This window comes from Oculina patagonica, chromosome 8 (genome assembly GCF_052425735.1).
Source record: "Oculina patagonica isolate OP01 chromosome 8, crgOcupat, whole genome shotgun sequence".
NCBI classification, from domain to species: domain Eukaryota; kingdom Metazoa; phylum Cnidaria; class Anthozoa; order Scleractinia; family Oculinidae; genus Oculina; species Oculina patagonica.
This window is the reverse complement of record NC_135765.1, coordinates 21964347-21986846: the sequence shown is the minus strand read 5'-3', so window position 1 is coordinate 21986846 and position 22500 is coordinate 21964347. Positions and strand designations below refer to the sequence as shown.

Below are 22500 nucleotides of genomic sequence, written 5' to 3'. Positions count from 1 at the left end.
CATCATTACTCTTATACAAAAGGAAGACGGCTCCCTGTTAGATTTACCAAACTGGCGACCAATAACTCTTCTTAATGTTGACTGCAAGATAGCATCTAAAGCCATAGCCAAAAGAATAGAAGCGTCGCTGCCAAAGCTAGTTAACTCGGACCAAAACGGGTTCATAAAAGGGCGCTATATCGGGGAAAATATCCGTCTCATAATCGACATCATGGAATATACTGAGAAGCCCAATATTTCAGGCATTCCAGTGTCTCTAGACGGCTTCAGAAAAGCGTTCGACTCCCTTGAATGGACCTTCATAATGAGAACATTGGACGTTTTCAATTTCGGTATGAGAATTCAAAAATGCGTTAGTATCCTTTACACCAACATAGAGAGTGCAGCATTAAACAACGGATTTTGACAAACTGGTTTCGACCGTCTAGAGGAGTCCGTCAGGGGTGCCCACTATCCCCGTACTTGTTCATTGTCTCATTTCGTACGATGAAAAGGGAAATAACTGACATAATTTCAACCTCAAGCTACAAAAATTGCAAACAAACCTGGACCTATGTAGGGCACGTGATATTACACTATTTGGGGAAGTATAATTATAAAATCTCTGGTTCTATCACAACTCGTTACTCAGCAACAAATCTTAATGTTCCTCCAGAAAAAATGCAAATGATCAAAACAAAGCTGTTTAAATTTCTATGGAAAAACAAAAAAGACAAAATAAAAAGACAAGGCCTCTATCAAGATCAAGATTTTACCACTACCGCTACCGCTACCACCACTGCTACTGCTACTGCTACTGCTACTGCTACTGCTACTGCTACTGCTACTGCTACTGCTACTGCTACTGCTACTGCTACTGCTACTGCTACTGCTACTGCTACTGCTACTGCTACTGCTACTACAGCTGCTGCTGCTGCTGCTGCTACTTCTTCTACTACTACTGTCACTACTACTGCCACTGCTGCTGGTGCGACTGATGCTACCACAACGTGAGTGCGCTCGCCCCCTCTTTTCCCTATTTCTTCACTTACATACACATTGAGATATTTTATTTCAGTATTGTCTATAGAAAATTCTCCTTTTTAACTAAAAAATTTTCATTTCCTTTTTAACAGGCTTCTTAGCCACAATGAAATAGAAGTACTGCCTGAAGGAATATTTCAAAACTTACCATCACTGACTTATTTGTAAGTATGTATTTCGCAAGTTTTTAAATTTACAGAGTTCCGAAAATCCCTCATTCTATCGAAAAGCAAATCATAAATTGTCACAGTTAATGGTTGCTCAATGTTTGCTTTCCCTTACAAGTCACTGGGTATTAGTACTACCTAAATCTTACATTTGTTAATGGACAATGGAACTTTTTTGTCGTTTTCACATATTTTTTTGTCATTCCTGTGAGCATTCCTCCAAATTAATGAGTAAAATGATGCAAAGAAGAAAGAAAACATGATATTTATTTTGGACATTTTTACAGTCTAAGAAAGAACCGCTTTTTGCAATTATCCATGTTCCATAAGACTTGGAGAGAACGAAACCCGATCTTACTCAAACTCAAGAGGTGTACGTGTATTCTAAGCCCTCTGCTGTTCAACCTTTAAATAACCAATCTACCCTATTTGTTACAAAATTGTATAAACACGTTCCCTTAATATTGTAAATCATGGAGGTCAAAAATCAACCCTAAGAAAACGAAGATAATGAGTTTTCAAAAACGCCAAAGGACATAAGCTGATGTTATCTTCTACATAGGAATCGAGGCAATTGATATTGTTCAAGAATACACCTGTGTATGTACTAGATCACTTTGAAAAGCCCTGTATGCCTTTTTCTAATATACAAGAACATACATTACTTAGTAGACTGAATCACAATACCACATTCCAATTTTTTTTTGACGCCATGATATTTCCTATTTTTAGTAAAAACAGCGAGGTATGGGCAATGTACACTAAGCAGGATTCCCCAACAGAAAAAAAAATTCATCTTAGGTTTTGTAAACGCTACTATGAGGTACACAATTCACCAAAAAGTTATGAAATACTTTATTTATCTAAACAACCAAGAAAATAACTATATGGCCAAACAAGCTTTTTTTTTCGTTTCAAAAAAGTCTACAATAAATCAATAATTCAGATTTTTTTTTATTTTTTAAACATGCTAGAAAAATACCATCTATCTAATTTAGATCCTAAAACCTTACACAGTGACAGAGTTAAACGATATGAAAGAAAATAATAAATATTTCTGGCGACGCAACTTTATGCATTCAAAGAAATAAGACTTTTATAACGTATTTTAAGATGAGTACTCTAAATCTGATTATTAAATCACCTAGGAAATTTTACGGAAAGGCGAAATTTAGTGATGTTGATGTCAGACTGAACATCTGCCTAGAGAAAGTACATTATATCCGTTGTTTAATTCAAATCGTGTGGAAAATGAAACCCACGTTCTGTTTGAATGTAGTCCATACTCTGTACAGAGGCAGGCATTCTTTAATGATATCAGTGAAATACTACTTGACATTGAACGAGAAACAACAACACAAAATGTAAACCTAATCATGAACTCTAAAGATTATAACGTAAACAGGATAGTTGTGTCCTTGTGTATGATTTTACGTGATGCTTTCTTATTTAATATCAAATGAAGATGATGTAAGATCTTTAGTATAATGTTATTGTATTTTTAGCTTTGCTGTATTGTTGATTACGATAATTTTGCTTTAACTACTACTACTACTACTACTACCACTACCACTACCACTACCACTACCACTACCACTACCACTACCACTACCACTACCACTACCACTACCACTACCACTACCACTACCACTACCACTACCACTACCACTACCACTACCACTACCACTACCACTACCACTACCACTACCACTACCACTACCACTACTACTACTACTACTACTACTACTACTACTACTACTACTACTACTACTACTACTACTACTACTACTACTACTACTACTACTACTACTACTACTACTACTACTACTCCTCCTCCCGTTGGGTCAGTCGCTGAGCGGACACTTTTTCCCCAATAACTCCAAAAGGCTATAACTCAACAACAATAAACTATTATTACATAAAACTCGGCCAAAGCATGGCTAAGACTAAGACATATGTTATGTTAGTTTTTGAAAGTATTCGGCTCACTTGTGTTGGAGAAAGAGTCTCTTAAAGGCAAAAATGTGTCCGCTAGGCGCCATTGCTGCCCGTTCGTGCTGGAAAATCGCTTTAAAATCCAGAAATAGACCAAGTGTTGACTTACGATGCCTTAAACTGGTTCATAGAGTTGCGGCAAGTAACTCTCGTAAGTTTAGAAAGCGTACATTTTTCGTCCCAAAAAGTTCAGTAAAGGTGTCATGTCGAGTGGGTGTTTCAGGTTACACGAAAATCGGGAAGCCCCATTTTTGCACGTTTGTGACTTCAAACTTCTCTAACTCTGTCATTTTACGAGAGTTAGAGGTGATTCTCATTCAAAAGTCAGATGTATATATTGGCAATGTGTATGTGGAGTTTAAGCTTAATCGCATTTATATGGTGCTGTCAGCACGTGTTTTAGTAAGGTATGTTTTAGTGCGACAAAATTGTCCGCAAAGCGCCATTCCCTCAAAATGTGCCATTTTTGCCTTTTTTTTAAAACAAGTTGTCTAAAACCTTGAGAGTTAGCCAGTTTTTGTACCCCACATTAAAAGATGCGTTTTTAAATGCTTGTATGCAATGTTTCACACTACTAGGTCTAACCGGTATTTTTTTACAGATTTTTTTTAACATTGTCATGTCCGCAAAGCGCCACAAAAGGGTGATTTTGGCTAACTCTAGGGAGATTTAGCGCCTTTGTTTCTGGGGGAATTTCCTTGCTTCCTAACTATGTTTCACAACTATCTTTGCTCTTTATACCCGCGTATTTGTTTTAGATCAATAGAAACACACCTTGTTAATTTTCACAGTTTTGGTCATGCACCAAGGCTGCAATAATAGTAAAATTTGAAAAATTTCTAAAAAAAATAATTTGCACGGTAACTTTTTGAAACTTGTCCAAAACAAATATCTTGTTAATGCCTTCATATTAAAAACATAACAAAAATTCTGGCTGCAAACGCATTCAGTACATATTTGTTTATGACACCGATTAACGACGCAAACGTCACCTGCGTCTAAGGTTCAAATGTCTATAACTTCGCCAATATTTAAGAACGACTTTCAGCAGATTTCAAATATCCACCGAAAGAAATCGAAAAATCGATTTCCCTCATTTTTTGCCCACCGATAGCCTTAAGCTAGCCTTGAAATTTGATGTAGTTTTTTTCATCTCGAAGCGCTTTAAATCCGTGAAAAACAAGAAAAAGGAATTTCGCCCACAAGATCGCCAAAAATGGCCGAATACAAAGCTAAAAGATGGCAACTTAAGTTTTAACTTAGTTCGCGTGTAAAGAAGAACCTGAATTTTTAAATACGTTTTCTTGAAAGGCAAGGTATTCAGCTTCTAAAAATATGTAATAACTTGAGTTGAGCGTCATTCGAGAATTAATTACAAATTTTGTAAAAATGCCTTTATTTACTTATAGGAAAATCCCTAATTTATTGATAAAGTTCAGAATGTTTTTCGCCATGTGCCATAACTCCAAATTTCTTCAAACTTCGGCTGTGTAACTCTTTTATGCTATTGTAAATTATGTATGAAAATCAGCTTGGTTTTTTTTATTCGAGAGATTTTTGAGGCGCCTCTGAAATAACCAAATTTTAACGAAATTACATCAGCAAATGTAAACAGCGGACTATTCCCGTGTTTTGACGCCAAGCGGTCTTGTCAAAAATAAAGGCGATTTAAGCCGACAGTTGTGTTACAAGTTCTTGGTACTCATAAGCCAAGATCTTGTTTCCTAAATACAAGTGGAATAAACTCGATTTTAGCGCCAAAGTAACCTTTAATATTTAACTCGAACAAGCTGAATTAGTTTCTTTAGTGTGAGACATATCTTGACGAGTTGTCGATTTCATATCGCAAGACGAAAATAGAAACTAATTTGTATTGTGGGCCCACTGCAATTATTACATTCAAAATAACACAATACCGAAAGAAAGATTTTCCACATCAAAGATTAAGTAAAAACTAAGGTCTTCCATAAACACTGCAAGTGATAAATGGCATAAAATTTATAGTTTTGTGTGACATAGCTAAAATTTAAGAACACTGTAAGAAATAATCAAATTACAAACTGAACTGTTCGACTTTGTGTAGTGAACTGCATTCATATTTAGGAACGAAGCAAAATTAAACTAAACTACATCTTCGCGTGGTTTTTTGTTCAGTAGACCGCGATTTTTTTTATGGTAAATGGAAAGAGTTACCGGCAAAAAGAATTAAAGTTAGGGTATAAGCATAGTTAGTTATGGAATAAAGCAGTGGATACACTGTCGACATGAAGCGATAAAGCTGCACGGTTAAGTCACACTAATCCCAAGATAACGCTCTTTTTTACATCAGAACGTCTAATTTTCGGCCGAAAGATATGAGCAAAAAATGTTATTAATATGCCTTTCTTTAAAATTTTGAAAACAAAGTCAGATGCGACAGAACGCCGTTTGAAACAAGCCAAGTCCATACCTACCCCTCACTGATGTGGGCGCATACCCCTACTCAATCTTTCCAAATTATTTCAACAACTGTGTGTCCATAAACTATTGGTAAATACTAGGCAGTTTAGACGGTCCTGCTTCGTGGTGCCTTTGGAGTAATTTTTTAGACGTCGGAAAGCAGAAAATGTATGCTCTGAAGTCGCCAATGCCACAGCTTACTTCAAATACGATCTTACAGGATGCGGAACTTTCCTTGTAGAGTTTTGGGAAGAGAAGTTTGTTGAAAGATCCACACCATAATATCCCGCCAAGCATGATCCTGATAAAACGTTTTGTGTCTTACAAAACCACTTTTATGCTGCGCTGACGATATGGGGGGGGGGGGGGGGGGGGGGGGCTTGAATCTAGTTCTTTTAACTTGTGAGGGCCGCAATGCCCAGCCCATAGGAAGAGACACGCTTCCTGTCGGTCGTGGTTTAGGTACTTCTGTTGGAATGTTTGGGACGATACCAGATTGCACTTCAAGTCTCTCTGAATAACCAGTAATGGCTCTGTCAAGAAGACTCTCGTTTTCAATAGCGCGGTGATGTTTGCCGCAATCAAGGTGCTGCTGAAGTGAGGAGAAACGCTGATAACGCTTAATACATCCTTCTTCAGGACAGGAAAAGAGGCTTACATTTGATTCATCAGAAGAGGATTCGTCAGAGCTTGGTGAATCGCTTGGGGCCGGCGTGTCTGCCTGTTTCGAAGGGATCTTTGGTTTCTTAGATTGAATTGTTGTAAAATTCACCTTTTGTCCGTTAGTGACGCTGTCAACTGCTGATAGCACTGGAACTTCCATATTTGGTTGGACGTCGAGTTTCTCCCACTGAATCAATTTTCCAGGACCAATTTTATAGGCCCTCCATATAATCAGCCCTTCGTCAGTGTACTCTATGTTTGAGACAGCGCTGACACCTTCCAACATGATAGCTGGGAACGTCTCGGGCTCAGGGGGTCCTGAAACGGTAACGTTAACCGATGGTAATCCACCCGCCCAAGTACTCGTAAAAGAAAATTGTGGCCTCTTGAACACTGCAAGCATTTATTCAAGAACACTGTAAGCATTTATTCACTGTCGATTTTAGGTGCGTGAATTTATCATGAAACATACATTAGAGCAGATAGCCCAAGAGTGTGACCACTTAAGTTAATAAGTTAACATTCGTTCGTGCAGTTACTATCCAATCAGAAGCCGAGGACAGCTTTCCGTTGACGTCTGATTGGATTTAATCTGTACGGAAGAACGAGAATGATTTTTAAATTTACGTTCCCTCAAGGTAAACAACACAAATGCAAAGGTTGATTGCAAATCTATGGGCAGTTCAAAATAATTTGGAAAAAGGAACAAAAAGAAAATAAAGCTGGGAACGTCAAAAGGGAGCAACAGTTGTGTTTCTGATATTTTAGGGTACAGAGATCACCAAAAAACGACAAAATATTTTCAGGGAAAAGTGGAATCTCCGGGACACCCTCATAAGTATGGTGCCACGCCTTTTTATCTCAAAATCTTATTTTCCTGTAAGTAAACAACCAATAGACAGAGTTTTTATTGAAATTCTGCGAGCAGTGGTTTTTCTTTTTCAAATGGGCTTTTTTCCGGGGAGGGCTTACATACGATGGGGGGAGGGGAGGGGAGGTTATTTTTAAATGGACGTTTGCAATACATTTGCGTTTCTATTGGGACGTGAGGGGGGGGGGGGGGATTTTTGTTATAACTAACAAAACAACCTCCACAGCAGCAGCCTATATCCGAAAAGTTGTACTTTCTTGGCTTAAATCGAGAGCGCTTATTATCTGAATGATTCTTACACTAGAAGTATCTTGTCTAGAATTGTTTTACACTGTTTACCACGCTCAGTACAAAAAAAGGTAAAAAAACAAGGGCTCAGTATTAGCGACTCGCTATGGTTAAATTCTCCATGGGGACGAGCACTTCTGTTTCGTCACTAAGCTTTTCAGCTGGTGCCTTTCCGCTTTCTGTTGAAGATTCTGCTTCACAATCCAGTTTTGAAAGTAGAATACCGGCGACAGTTACGACAAACACCTAAAACAAATAAAAATTCAAATCAATATTAACTTTGAGTGGGAAATTGTCATCAGTGGTTGTTTTTCCCCGTGTGATGAGAATAACTACTTTTGACAACAAAGTCACGTGACCAGGCTGGTATATCCCTCGGAATATGAGATTTTTGTTTACGAAAGTGATCTTTAGTTTGTAAAGGAAATTACTACTTGTTTATTAGCTATGTATGTTCATTGTAATCTGTACAAACCTCATCCGACGGCAACAAATACACCTGTCCACTGATGAATCAACTTTGCTCCCCGTTTTTCAAGGCCTCCCTTTTTTCAAGGCCACCTTCTATCTTCGCTATGGCCCGATAATTTCTCAGGAACCTGGCATCGCTGAGATTCTCGGTGCCATCCAGTTCCCAAGGACGATAGGTGGTAGGGACAAATAGTGAACTGACCAATGGAAAGGTAAAAACTGCTGCTCTGGCAAGAATCAAATCAACCTTTGTTTTGACAGCTGAGATCCCCCAAGTAGACTTATGTCCCGCTATTTCTCGAGTACGGTAACAACGGAATAACTTCTGTCTTCTTCGCCTTATCTCTCCGCTCGTAGGTGCAGGAATCTCCGACATTAGTGCTTAAAGAACACTTCGCTTCCATACGGAAATAATGATAAAAAACCTGTTTCCTTCTCTTTCCTTACCCACGCTAGTATCAAGGTTTTCTAATTTGTAAACGTCAACCAAGATCATTATCAACGACCAAATGTAAAAAGTACGCCAAAGTACCCTGAGTGATGTGTTTACGTACCGTGTTTTAAAGGTAAACATTTTATAAGCATTTTATCTGCCAAAAACATTAAATAATCTTGCCATCCTTTTTAACAGTGTTCGTTCACGAAGCGGTTTACACATACCGTTTACATTAAGGCGACAAGGAATCTAACAAAATCACGAAATGCCGACCACCAAATTAATTACCGACGTACGGGTAAAAGAAATATTTCTTCTATTAATGACATTAATCCAAGAATGAACTCTTTCGCCATGATATTTTAGTTTCAATAACTACTTTATATCTTAAGAACGGAGATATGTTTATAAAGGAATTTCAAAAGTTATATTTGATATTTCAACAAGCCCGCTGAAATGAACAACCGGCAACCATTGTTTACATTTGCTGATAATTCCGTTCAAATTCGGCTTATTTAGCGGCGCCTCAAAAATCTCTCAAAAGAGAACCCAGGCTGATTTTCATACATAATTTACTAGTAATACGTGACTCGCAGGGCCTCGCGAAGCTCTGGGTTGGGGAGGGGGGGGGGGGGGGGGTGTTATAAATAAGGAGTGGATCATTTGAAGTTGAACATTAATTCAATTGTACATATTCAATTTTCCACAGTAGGCAGGAAGATATATTTGTTAGAAATTTTATTTCAACGGGCATGGCCGCGACACCCTCGTTCCCAGGGTCTACTCCGCTTTAAAGATGGTGGCTTTTTCTGGTTCGTAAAGAGATATAAAGCGTTGGGAAGCGCAGGCTATTTTCAAAATCATCGACAAATTATTGGATAGTCGCATTTTGGACATTTATTTGATGGCATAAAAAAAAAAAGAAGAACGAACGGCAGGAGGATTCGAAGCCTACGCCCGCGCGCCCCTGATGGCGATGAAAGGTTTAATAATAGCCTGAATGGGCGTTGAGGGAGTATTATGTGGAAATCAATGTTATTTTAATCGGAAAAGAAAAACGATAAAATTGAAAGGCTCAGGATTCGAACCCACAAAAAAAAAGAAAAAAAAAAGAAAAAAAAAAACCCTAGCCGGATTCGAACCCCCGACCTCAGGTCCGAAGATCTGATTTCAAGTTCGACGCCTTACCATTAGGCCACCAGCGCACGGCGGCCGTGTGACGTCATTTCCGCCACACACCAAGCTCACAAATATATATAGAAATATATATGACCGTAAACTCCACACGAGATTTCATCCCGCCTGATCCCTTTGAGGGACAAAATTATACACCCCGCTACGCTCGGCCTTCGGCCTCGCTTCGCGAGGAACAATAGCATAAAAGGGTTCCACAGCCGAAGTTTGAAGGAATTTGGAATTATGGCACATGGCGAAAAAAAATTCTAAAAACTTTATCAATAAATTAGGGATTTTCCCATAAGTAAATAAAGGCATTTTTACAAAATTAGTAATTAATTCTCGAATGACGCTCAACTCAAGTTATTACCTATTTTTAGAAGCTGAATGCCTTGCCTTTCAAGAAAACGTATCCAAAAATTCAGGTTCTTCTTTACACGCAAACTAAGTTAAAACTTAGGTTGCCAACTTTTAGCTTTGTATTCGGCCATTTTTGGTGATCTTGTGGGCGAAATTCCTTTTTCTTGTTTTTCACGGATTTAAAGCGCTTCGAGATGAAAAAAACTACATCAAATTTCAAGGCTAGCTAAAGGCTATTTGTGGGCAAAAAATGAGAGAAATCGATTTTTCGATTTCTGCCGGGAAATCAATTTTTTGATTGAAATTTGCTGAAAGTCGTTCTTAAGCTTTTCCTGACTTACCTCCTGAAAACTTAAAACTTCGCAAAAACTGTAATATTTGAGAGATTGGGCGAGAAACACTGAAGCGTTTTTTCGGGGGCAAGTTTTTCGTCCTTTTTCTAAAAAAAACGTTTTTTGACATAATGGTGACCGTTCATAACACTTTCATAATTCGTAAACTAATCAAGCTTCTACCTTGGTTTTGGGGCTATTGGTACATTTACGTTTTTCCAATAGTTGGGTGCAGTGCAAGCTTAATTTGTAAAGATTTGTGGCGTCGGCAACGATTTTCATGTTACCAATAAAAGAGCCTCTTATGTCCGCAAAGCGCAATTTGTTGAAGTTGCGCAAAGTGCTCTGTCCGGAAAGCGCCAGTAAAGTAAGAGTTATTTTTAACGTTGTTACCAGACTTCTCACAGCCGTACAATAAAGACTCCAGAGCCGTACACTGAAGACATCAGAGGGCATACGAGTTATTTACCCACTTGAAGATGCCTTTCAAAGTTCTATAGTAAAATAATGCACGCTTAAGGTCTAGAACCCTGCGACGGACTAGCACCCATCCAGGAGGAGTAGCAATACTCCTATATAGTCGCTTAATGCTACAGAAACTAGGATAAGCTCCGGCTGTATGGGCCACTTGGCTCGGAAGCAGTCTTTACCTTTACAAAGAGCTGCTAGTTGATGCCCTAGCCGTTAGGTGAGGGCATTTAACTTCTTTTCTAGACCTAAAAATGCATTATTTTCTTAAAGGACATAAAAACCATCTTCTAGTTGGTTTAGAATATAACATTTAAAAACGAGCACGGAACTTACGAGATTCGCCGCTGCTTACGGTAGTTAAAAATTGCATGTACGCAGGATCGGTAAAGTGAAATATTCTAAAATATTCGGCTATAGTCTATAATGTAGGGAGCTTGGTATCGGAGGGGGTCGGAGGGAGAGCTAAAGGGGAGTTCATGATCAAAAACTAATATTCGTGAAACCCTTTGATAGTACAGCTCTTGTGAATCAGTCACAAACATTTAAAACAAATCTCTTTTTGCTAATAGTTTAAACTTAGAGAACAACCTAGATAATAATCTAGTTTTTTTCCAGCGCGAAAATCAAGTTCTCGAAACAAAAACATGATTGCCGTGTGATAACAAACTTTAACCTGTAAGTTTATATTTCTTTAAAAATGGTTTCCATTTAATTAAGAAGTTGTTTGTTCGACTTAGTCTTCCTCGCGGAAGCATCAGCGATGGGTTCGATTCTGCCTTTACTCGTAAACCTTTGGATTCACATTTCTTAAAGTATAGTTTGAGCTTATTTAGGGCCTGAGTTACCCGGCTAACCAAGCTACCCTGGGCGAGGCAACGTTTTATACGTTTCGTTAGAACTGACACATTAAAGCGATTACATGCTGGACGGGAAACCCGGCTTGCCGGGGCACTCGGTCAACATGCCCGGGGCACCCTTCTAGGCGGGATAGCTTTTTGCCATTTCACTGAACGGTTATGCCTGGGCTATTCCGGCTTGCCGGGATTCTTCGCGCATGTTCTTAAATTAAATTTGAAGTTAATGGCATAGAATGTATAAATTTTGGACCCAAACAGTTGTATTTGACAACAATTAGATGAAATTAGTTTTATCTGTAGGCTGGAAAATATTTCTTTGAGCAACAGCTAATTAATTCGAATTTTCGTAGGAATGATTATCCTAAATTCACGAAGCAACAAATTTAATTTCAATTTGGCGGCCTAAGACTGTTGAATTTCGACTGAATTCCGCCAGAAATGGACGCAGTAAATTTCTAAGTGCTTGCGCATCAAAGTAAAAAAGGATTGAAGACGGCTTACCTTGATTATTCAGTAAAAAGTCATACTTTTCTTCACTCATTTGGAGCTACACGCTTCAAAGACGCTGTCTCAACTCGGGAAGAAGGGCCGTGGATTCTACATGTAAAGGCGGGCTATGTTTCATCCCTTCTAGCCGAGTAACTAGGGTAGTTGGGGCACCCTCCCTCCATGTGAACAGGCCTTTAGTTAGTTGGTTGTTCGTCTTAGTTTATGCGTGCGATTTTGCCTTTACTCTTCAACCGTTTACTTCTGGAGCACTGCCACTTTGCTCTTGAAAAACATCTAAGATTTCTTAGCGCAGTTTAATTTTCTGTCATTGCGACAGGTGCTGAATAGCCATGACAAAATGTAATGGATTAATCCAAGAACTGGCAAAATATGATATGAAAGTCAGGTTTTTCATTGCTCAGTACGAGTATGCCACATTGTGTAGGGGCAGTAGAAAAAGGCATCAGTAATATGTAAGAAGCACTGCAATTAAATGAAAACAAGGTTTTTGTTGACGTCATTCTTAGCAAAGCCCTGATTATTAGAATACATTTCGTACCAATTTAAGGTACTGGCATATCTAAGTGCCGACCTCCCTCCTCTACCCCTGAGAAAAACAAACTTATTTTACTAGATCTCAGACTCCTTTGAAGCACTCCTTTGTCTTGCCAATTTTGACTGTTTATAATCATGACTAAACGTTACGTTTATAATTAGTTGCCTAAAAAGAAGAAAGAAAAAAATTCAAGACTTTTTGACAAAAACATGAAAGTTAGGTTCTGTTTTAACCCAAGAAATGTGACTCAATTAAAAGTCCCATGTATGAATAAATTACTTCACCCTGCTTAAATTGTCTCAAAACCATTTTAAAGTATCATAATTATAGAAAACTATCGTGCAAAGCTTTGAACACCAGCCTACAATTAAATTTATCCTTTATTGCATTTTGTCTACTCCACGAGCTCAAATAATTAGTTCAATTCTTGGTTTCACGTGACGTCATCAAAATTCCAAAGTCCAGAATATCAAGATCCTTGATTTTTTACCCTTCTCTGGCTATTTGGCATCCTTAGTATATGTGTTATTGAAGGTTTTCAGCTTGATAGCATCTGCAGTCTTTAAGTTTATCATTTTGAATTTCGGAGTTTTGCACAACACGATAGGCTTTGGTAGATTGTGCCCGAAAAAAAAGCATATTATGCTTTTAGCAGTGCGTATATGTTTTAGAAATTATGCCAAAATTATGCTACTTTCTGAAAATTATGCTCTCTGTCACCGAAATTATGCTACTTAGATTTTAAGGGAAATAAAGATCACCAGTAGCTTAACTCTATCAATTCTAACTTTAATGAACATTTAAATAGTCCACCTTCCAGTCTTACAGTCTTTAGCATCGCAAATACGCATGTACGCAACTCGAAAAGCCAAATGATTAACAAATGATATCCAAATCAATCGTTTTTGGGTCCTGAATCCAAGTCAAAAAGTTACTTGTATATACTTGTTTTAGACGCCATCGAGGCAAAGCCCTCAGTTCAGTATAAAAACAACTATGCATTGAAAAATTATAAAATTAAAAAATTAAAAATTAAAAAAAAATTAAAACATAAAAAATGAAGAACGAAAAAAACTCTCAGTTATGCACAGGGTGACCTGGAGTCTGCCAGTTTATATTTGACCATGGGCCTTAGCACAGACCTCAATATTTTCCAAAAGCGATACAGAAATAAAATACAAACTGAATTATTCTAGGACTGTGATGGGTTTTCTTTGTTTTCAACGCATAAAAGCGCGGATTATGCGAGCAGTGCTTAACTGAAATAAAAGCTTAAAATAATGCTCGTTTTGCTAAATTATGCTTAAAATTATGCTAGCACATTCTACCAAAGGCTACTACACGACATCAGAATGGCCGCCTGAAGGTTCTCATGCTTGATTTTTAACAATCTAAACAATTGAGGTTTTACAAGAAGTGTATATGTGATCGTGAATTCCAGATGTTTTCACTGATTTCCGGTTGCCTTCTTAAAACCCCTTCTTAGGACTCCGTTTCCATACTGTGCTCTCTAAATTTGTGTGGAACGTTTTAACGAATAATTCGAGTACGGAATACTCTACAGACCTGAAAGTTGGACACGTAGACTGTCTAGTCACATTTAACAGCCTGTAATATTCTTGATATTTTTTTACTCAATAGCTTATTATTTGCAGCGCGTGACAGTATCGTTACTTGCTTGACAGTGAAAACCAGCAATTTGGCGGCTACTGTACCATCTTTGAGCAATTATATCTTCTTTTCTTTAGCAGCTAAAAATTTCAACGTAAGCATGATTTTAGATAGTGTCAAGATAAACATTTAGGTTATCACGTAAGTATTGTTACCTGTCAACGAGACAAACACCTGTAAAGGAAAAGGCATGCCCAAAATATGTAGAATCAGCTAAAAACAACACGCATTAGATAGAAGATGTAAGTATGCGTTAGAATATAAAGTATGGACCTTTTCGGCTGTGTTACCGAAAAACGGGCAAACATTTAAAAAATGGGAAAAAAGCGCCATTGGACCGGACGGTCCGCTAAGCGCCAAATTTGCATAATGTCCGCTAGACGCCATTTATGTCCGCAAAGCGCCGTAGTGTCCGCTAAGCGCCACCGTAAAATGTCCGCTCAGCGCCATCGCTGTCCGAAAAGCGCCACATGTCCGCAAAGCGCCACTAAAAATGTCCGCAAAGCGCCATTGATGTCCGCTAAGCGCCAAATGAGGAGTGTACTACTACTACTACTACTACTACTACTACTGCTACTACTACTACTACTACTACGACGACGACGACGACGACGACGACGACGACGACTACTACTACTACTACTACTACTACTACTACTATACACAATTCAGTATTGTCTATAGAAAAGTGAATCTAAATATGGCCAATTTTTTGGGTCATAGACGATGTCTTGCTTTCTTCAGGTATCATATCTTCAGCAGAATAAGATTACCTCCGGAATATTCTCCAAACTAACGTATCTGAAGTATTTATATATTTGTTAGAAATTTTGTTCTTAAGGTTATGCGACGGGATCAGACTATTGTGACCTATTTTCTCAGCTCATTAGCAAGCTGATGGATTCGCTTTAAATAAAGGTTTTTTTTTTCCTTTAGTTAGCAAAAAATACAAAGCGTTAATAACATGATGCCAAAATGTTAGGGTTATGGTTAGCGTTATTCTGGGGTTTCTGATAACTATGGAACTCACTTTTTCTTAATCATCTGTCTATCAATGTCTCTCTCCTTTTTAGCTAAGAAAGTTTCTTTTCCCTTTTAACAGAGATCTTAGCCACAATGAAATAGAAATACTGCCTGAAGGAATATTTCAAAAATTAGGATTGGTTATTTTGTAAGTATGCATTTCACATGTATTTAAATTTGCAGAGTTGCGAAAAATCTCTCGATACCTCCATGGAAAAGTAAGTAAAATATACAAAGCGTTAATAACATAAAGCCATAATATCAGGGTTATGGTTAGGGTTATTCTGAGGTTTCTGATAGCTGTGGAACTCACTTGTTCTTAATCATCTGTTTTTCAATGGAAAAAGACGTAAATTCTCCTTTTTAACTAACAGATTTTCATTTCCCTTTTAACAGGCTTCTTAGCCACAATGAAATAGAAGTACTGCCTGAAGGAATATTTCAAAACTTACCATTACTGACTCATTTGTAAGTATGTATTTCGCAAGTTTTTAAATTTACAGAGTTCCGAAAATCCCTCATTCTATCGAAAAGCAAATCATAAATTGTCACAGTTAATGGTTGCTCAATGTTTGCTTTCCCTTACAAGTCACTGGGTATAAGTATAACCTAAATCTTACATTTGTTAATGGACAATGAAATTTTTTTGTCGTTTTCACTCCCCTCCTCTTAATGAGTAAAATGATGCAAAGAAGAAAGCAAACAAGTGGCATACAATATCTGACTATGCGATTGAACTCTCCTTTTCAACAATACCTCTAATATCATTTGAATTGAACAGTGAAAATCTCGTCTAAGGTACTATATATGGATGGTTTTCACTAGCGTAAGAGTCGGAATCGTAAACGGAGTCATAAGAACGCTTACGTTCTAGGGAAATTCGAAAATCTGAATCATTACGCTGATCAAGTAATAATTGCACTGGCGGAGTTGTAAGCAGAAGCAAAAGAACGAACCAATGAGAATGCTAGTTCTCTGTTCCTCCGAGTACAGTCGGACTGCGGCTGAAGCTGCGAAAGTCTAGAAAAATCACGGTCAATCTATGGGGATGACACATTACAGTAACTCTTTTTGTGTGTGTGAAGAGTTACAGAAAAGAAATTACCGGGCTCGATCTAACTTCTTCTTTTTTCAAGCCCTTCAATTAAATCGGGCCCGGATATTTTACTTGTGCAAAGTCGGGGCCGATATCATAACTAGAGGAAAAAATAATACCGGGCTCGCTTAACGTTTCTTTTTACCGTGTCCGGATATTTTGTACCGGGCTCAGTTACCCAGAAACAAAAATTGATCCGAAAAATAATTGATCTTGATGAGTACCTTAGTAAACCACGCTGCGTTCTCTTCGCGAAGGGAGAGTTCTTGGTGCACCAGAGTTTGTTTTGAAATTCTCTTACGTTCTCTACTGTTGTCCTTTTCTTGTAAAGCCCTCGCCGTCTTTTTTTCAAAAGGGTTCTTCGGAGAATGCCATTTTACTATGACAAAATCATTCCCGAGAAAGATTTTTTGGAAGCTCAAGTGCTCTCGTAAAGCTTTTGGGAAAAAAAAAACGTGATTTTCGCGGGCCAGAAATTTTCGCGCGCTTTGAGAAAAACCCAAAATCGTTTTCGGGGGCTTTTAAGTGTCATTGTCAGAGTAAACCAGGCAATGTCAAAAGATGGAGGTCAGCCGATTTCCCTCATATTTTCAGCATTTAAAACCTATTAGATAAGATTAAGATTGGTGGCATTTAAATGATTTTCTGCCTTTTCAATCTTGAGATTGACCACCCCCTAGTTTTTGGCACAGAAAGTGCCAAAAATCCTCATAAAAAAAGGCCAAATTCTCAGTACAGGAAACAGATCTTCCTTTTGCATTTCGTGCACAAAACTTTTTCTCAAGTTAAATTAACTGGTTGTTGATGTTTTGCATGCTTAGAAACAACTTTTCAGTTCAACTGTAATTTTTACCATATTTTCTAAACTAGGTAGGTAGCTTGTGTCTTGCCACAGAGTGAATTTGGGGGATTTTCAAATTTATTTTTTCCAAAAGTGCGATGGTTTATTTTCTATTAAAAGCCATTTTATAACAGTCCATACCCTTCTTAATCGAAAACAATAATTTATTGATTGGCACAAGAAATTCTTTTCCCACTAATTTAGTTCAAAAATGGCTCTGATCGCTCTTATGGCTATTTTCCCGCCAAAATTAAATCACACTTAAATATCACATTACATCGATAAAATTATATTTTGAAATGAAATAGTTGTATTTTAATTCATTGAAAGGAGTAGAAACTTCGGCAAATGTGTTAATAATTGATTTTGAATTAACTATGTTAATTAAAGTAATAGATACCGCATTCTGTGCATGAATTAATTGTGTATTTCCTGCGAAAATTTAGTCGTATTACGTAAGTATTGCTTCGATTTTCATAGTTTAGTTTGGTATGTCTTATAAGCGAGATTATAAACCTAATATATAAGGCGGTCTTTGTAGTAATGATCCAAGGTACCAAAGAAAAAAACCACGAGTCGAGACGTTATTTCTCACGTTCGACACGGAACTTTTGTCAGTTTCAATTCATGTTATCACGTTTCATTCGGGACAAACACTCTTATAAGTATGAATTGTTCGTTAGCTTCACAAGAATCACCTTGTAGTCTTCTCGGATAAAGTACAACTATTCTATTCTGCTTGTAAACAAGATGTTACAGTTCGCTTACTACTCGAGGTCTTGTTGTGAGTGGCAAGCGAGGATGGCGATCTCGAAGTTCAGAAATCACTGAGGGAGCTTTCTTCATTCAGATCAGGTGACTTTGACTTATCCGTAGATAGAGTGGCAGGTATGAGGATCTGTCCAGAACACTAAAAGAGAGTAACAGGCGACTGCATGCGACTGGCGACCTTGAAAAAATACCTGTTGTTATCACTGCACAAAGATCATTGGATCAATGCAAACAGATTAATGACCCACGCCGTGTTTGCATGACCTTTGTAATGTATGCAACACTGTCACGCTGGTTGTAATTCGAGCTCCTATCTTTTCAAGTTAGTCTCGAATTCTTTTCATCCTAAAAGAGACACAAAAACGCACACAAGACCCAAAATAAACATAGGTAGAAGTTCAGATCAGCTGTGTATTTTTTTCAAGAATCTTTAGTGACAGGAAGCGTATTTTTTCATTTCTAATTTTTCTATAACGCAAGTGTCATCGTGACAATGTCTAGTATATGTCTGTGTCATATTTTATTACTGAATCGTCTGGTCAGATCAGAATTCGTACCCAAGCGATAGTCAAGCTAATCCATTATAGGATGCTTTAGATGCACACACTTTTCTTATGATTCGCCACTACGAGAAAACGTATTTAACTAGCTCTGGTTTCCTTTCTTATTCAAAACTATTTGTGAAATTAAATTAAGAAAAATAATTCGTAATTTTTGTAGCACAAACGCCTGGTCAAACCTGACAAAGGTCGTGATGGTGGCAACAACAACTTTGTTTCGTGTTGTGTACCTTTCAGACACGATAAATTTCTGTGTGGGCGTGGTTCACCTACAACCTTGAAGCAGATTTCATTTGTACTGTAAAAGATTTGTACTACAGAAACCCTAAGAAAAAATCGTGCAAATGGAATATTAAGCCAACCTATTGCCCTAATTGGGCGGGGCGAGAGTTAGCCGATGTAAAGGAGAAATGCCTACAAGATTATACATCGCGCCAGTGACACTGTTGTGCATGTCTAACAATTATATTCGTTTTTCCTTTACGATCACTTGATTGCCTGTACAGCAAAATATCCAACATTCAACCAACATAAATTAAAGGAAAGGGTAAGCAAGTGATCTTCTTGTTCAAATGTTGAATATTTATAGATGTATCCCACTGGCATTTCAAAAAAATGATGTTTTGTATACATCAGTTTCCTCTATTCTAAGAAGCTGGGTGTGGCCATTACAAAACTGTGTATCACTAACCCGAGTTTTCTATGAGTTAGATTAATCAACGAGGCTCAGCCGAGTCGACTATCGCTATCCAAAACATACAGTGGACTATCGCTATCCAAAACCTAAAATTTAAAGCACTTTTAAGCCAACGCACAATCATGCCCTATCAGCGATTATAGTTCACCAATAAATTTTCTCAGATTCTGATTGGATTAAATTTATCACGTGACGCGATGGTGTTCATCCGCGGAGGGCACTATCAGCCCATAGTGCCCGTCCGAGAAAAATGCCCGGATGGATAGTGCCCGCCCGTGACATTTTTTGTAAACAAGTGTGCCTGCAGACGAAAAAAAAAACAACCAAAATCACTGCATTTAGTGGGTTTCTTGTCTGGTTTTGTTTCGTTTGTTAAATTTCGGCTTTCAATTGAGTTTTTTATTTTGAAAAGTAAAAAAATAATTCACGATACTCGTTTTTGAATGGGCGCGCCGAAGAAAATTTAGTGGTGAATAATAAAAACGATAGAGAACGATAGAGTGTTTCTGTCTCAGAACTATCGGTCTGATAATTGCCCCTTGGAAATTTGATGTTCTCAAAACTAGCATATTAGCTCTTAAAGCTTTGCTTCTCGGGCTAATATTTGTTTTAAGAACATCAAATTTCCGCGGGACAACTATCAGCCGACAGTTCCTCGACAGAAACACTCTAGCGTCTAAATAGAACACAATGGGAGAACGAATCTTTCTTGTGGATTTCCAGTAAAACACGGCTGAGTTTCTACTAAAAATGCAAAGTGTAGTTAGAATTAAGACGCAGTATGCAACCCGCCGAATGCCTCTTGCCCTGTTACAGCCCTCTGCCCTGAATTGCCTGTAATGCTCTGTGCAACAATCCACAAAAAAACAGCTGACTCAAATGTGAAATATTTATATATATAAAAATACCAAGAGATTTCACTGGATAAATTAATGAGAAAATGGTGAAACCTGGTTGATACCAGCGGTTGTCTAGAGGAACCTGGGATTTGTCTCTTCATCCATGTCCTGATTACAGTCATAGCAGTCAAAATGCAATCATCATCGTCATTATCATCACCACTGCCATCCCCACCCCCACCCCCACCCCCATCATCATCATCATCATCATCATCATCATCATCATCATCATCATCATCATCATCATCAACAACAACAACAACAACAACATTATCATCAGTATCTCCACAGGTGCCCCATGATCTATGATAGTTATTTTATTATAGGAAATGAAAGCTCAGATTTATGAACTTTATGGGCCATATTGCTGAACGTTGTGCTTTTGTGTAAATTTAGATGGGAGTTGGGACATATTACAGTCGTCTTCAGTGATAAAAACGAGAATACAGTCCTCAACAACATATATCCAAAACAGAGATTTGTGCGTTTATTGGTCAAATGAGAGTACATTAAATAATTAGCACACAATTTCATCAAGAGTGTTACGATAACAGTTGCTCTATAGCCAGATTGTATAAGTAATGGTATAAAGAAAAAATGCTTCCTATTACTATTCTAGCATAAAAATTGCTCAGCTAAACTTCTACCTGTGTACGTCTACTTGGGTCTTGTATGCGTGTTTGTGTCTCTTTTGGTATGAAAAGAATTGAAAAGAGGAGGAGAGGAGCTCAAATTACAACCAGCGTGACAGCGTTGCATACATTACAAAGGTTTACTGTTTGCATTGATCTTTGTGCAGTGATAACAACAGATATTTTTTCAAGGTCGCCAGTCGCATGCAGTCGCCTGTTACTTCTCTTTTAGTGTTCTGGTCGGTTCCATACCCGCCACCCTATCTACGGATAAGTCAAAGTCACCTGATCTGAATGAAGTGAGCTCCATCTCAGTAATTGATGAACTTCGAGATCGCCATCCTCGCTTGCTACTCACAACAAGACCTCGAGTAGTAAGTGAACTGTAATATCTTGTTTACAAGCATCTAACGGTAGAATAATTGTACTTTATCCGAGAAGACTGCAAGGTGATTCTTGTGAAGCTAACGAACAATTCATACTTATAAGAGTGTTTGTCCCGAATGAAACGTGATGACATGAATTGAAACTGACAAAAGTTCCGTGTCGAACGTGAGAAATAACGTCTCGTGGTTTCTTATTTTAGTACCTTGGATCATTACTACAAAGACCGCCTTATATATTAGGTTTATAATCTCGCTTTTAAGACATACCAAACTAAACTATGAAAATCGAAGCAATACTTACGTAATACGACTAAATTTTCGCGGGAAATACACAATTAATTCATGCACAGAATGCGGTATCTATTACTTTAATTAACATAGTTAACTCAAAATCAATTATTAACACATTTGCCGAAGTTTCTACTCCTTTCAATGAATTAAAATACAACTATTTCATTTCAAAATATAATTTTATCGATGTAATGTGATATTTTAGTGTGATTTAATTTTGGCGGGAAAATAGCCATAAGAGCGATCAGAGCCATTTTTGAACTAAATTAGTGGAAAAAGAATTTCTTGTGCCAATCAATAAATTATTGTTTTCGATTAAGAAGGGTATGGACTGTTATAAAATGGCTTTTAATAAAAAATAAACCATCGCACTTTTGAAAAAAATAAATTTGAAAATCCCCCAAATTCACTCTGTGGCAAGACACAAGCTACCTACCTAGTTTAGAAAATATGGTAAAAATTACAGTTGAACTGAAAAGTTGTTTCTAAGCATGCAAAACATCAACAACCAGTTAATTTAACTTGAGAAAAAGTTTTGTGCACGAAATGCAAAAGGAAGATCTGTTTCCTGTACTGAGAATTTGGCCTTTTTTTATGAGGATTTTTGGCACTTTCTGTGCCAAAAACTAGGGGGGTGGTCAATCTCAAGATTGAAAAGGCAGAAAATCATTTAAATGCCACCAATCTTAATCTTATCTGATAGGTTTTAAATGCTGAAAATATGAGGGAAATCGGCTGACCACCATCTTTTGACATTGCCTGGTTTACTCTGACAATGACACTTAACCCTATTCAGACCCGGGGGGGGGGGGGGGGGCTTTTGAGACGCGCGCTGACTTTGAACTTATATAACTTTTTTAAGATTTAACCAAACGCTGCCAAACTTTCTGAGTTTTCCTAAAATTTATCTGGCAACAATTTGGTAGGGTTGGATGATGTTTCAGGAACTTGACATCACCATGGCAACGGCATTTTGACAGGCATGTTTTCCCAAATTTGTAATTTTGCGTGTTTCTGTTAATTTAAATCAACTTATTAT

General features: G+C 37.7%; 1 protein-coding gene across 1 annotated transcript in view; it reads left to right on the top strand.

The window, feature by feature from the left end:
- LOC144662724 (uncharacterized) overlaps positions 1–22500 on the top strand; it is a 107897-nt gene that overhangs the window by 40718 nt on the left and 44679 nt on the right. Inside the window, exons 8-9 of the mRNA XM_078523602.1 lie at positions 1116–1187; positions 15685–15756. Of these exons, the coding sequence (XP_078379728.1) occupies positions 1116–1187; positions 15685–15756 (144 nt within the window). The remainder of the gene's footprint in view (positions 1–1115; positions 1188–15684; positions 15757–22500) is intronic.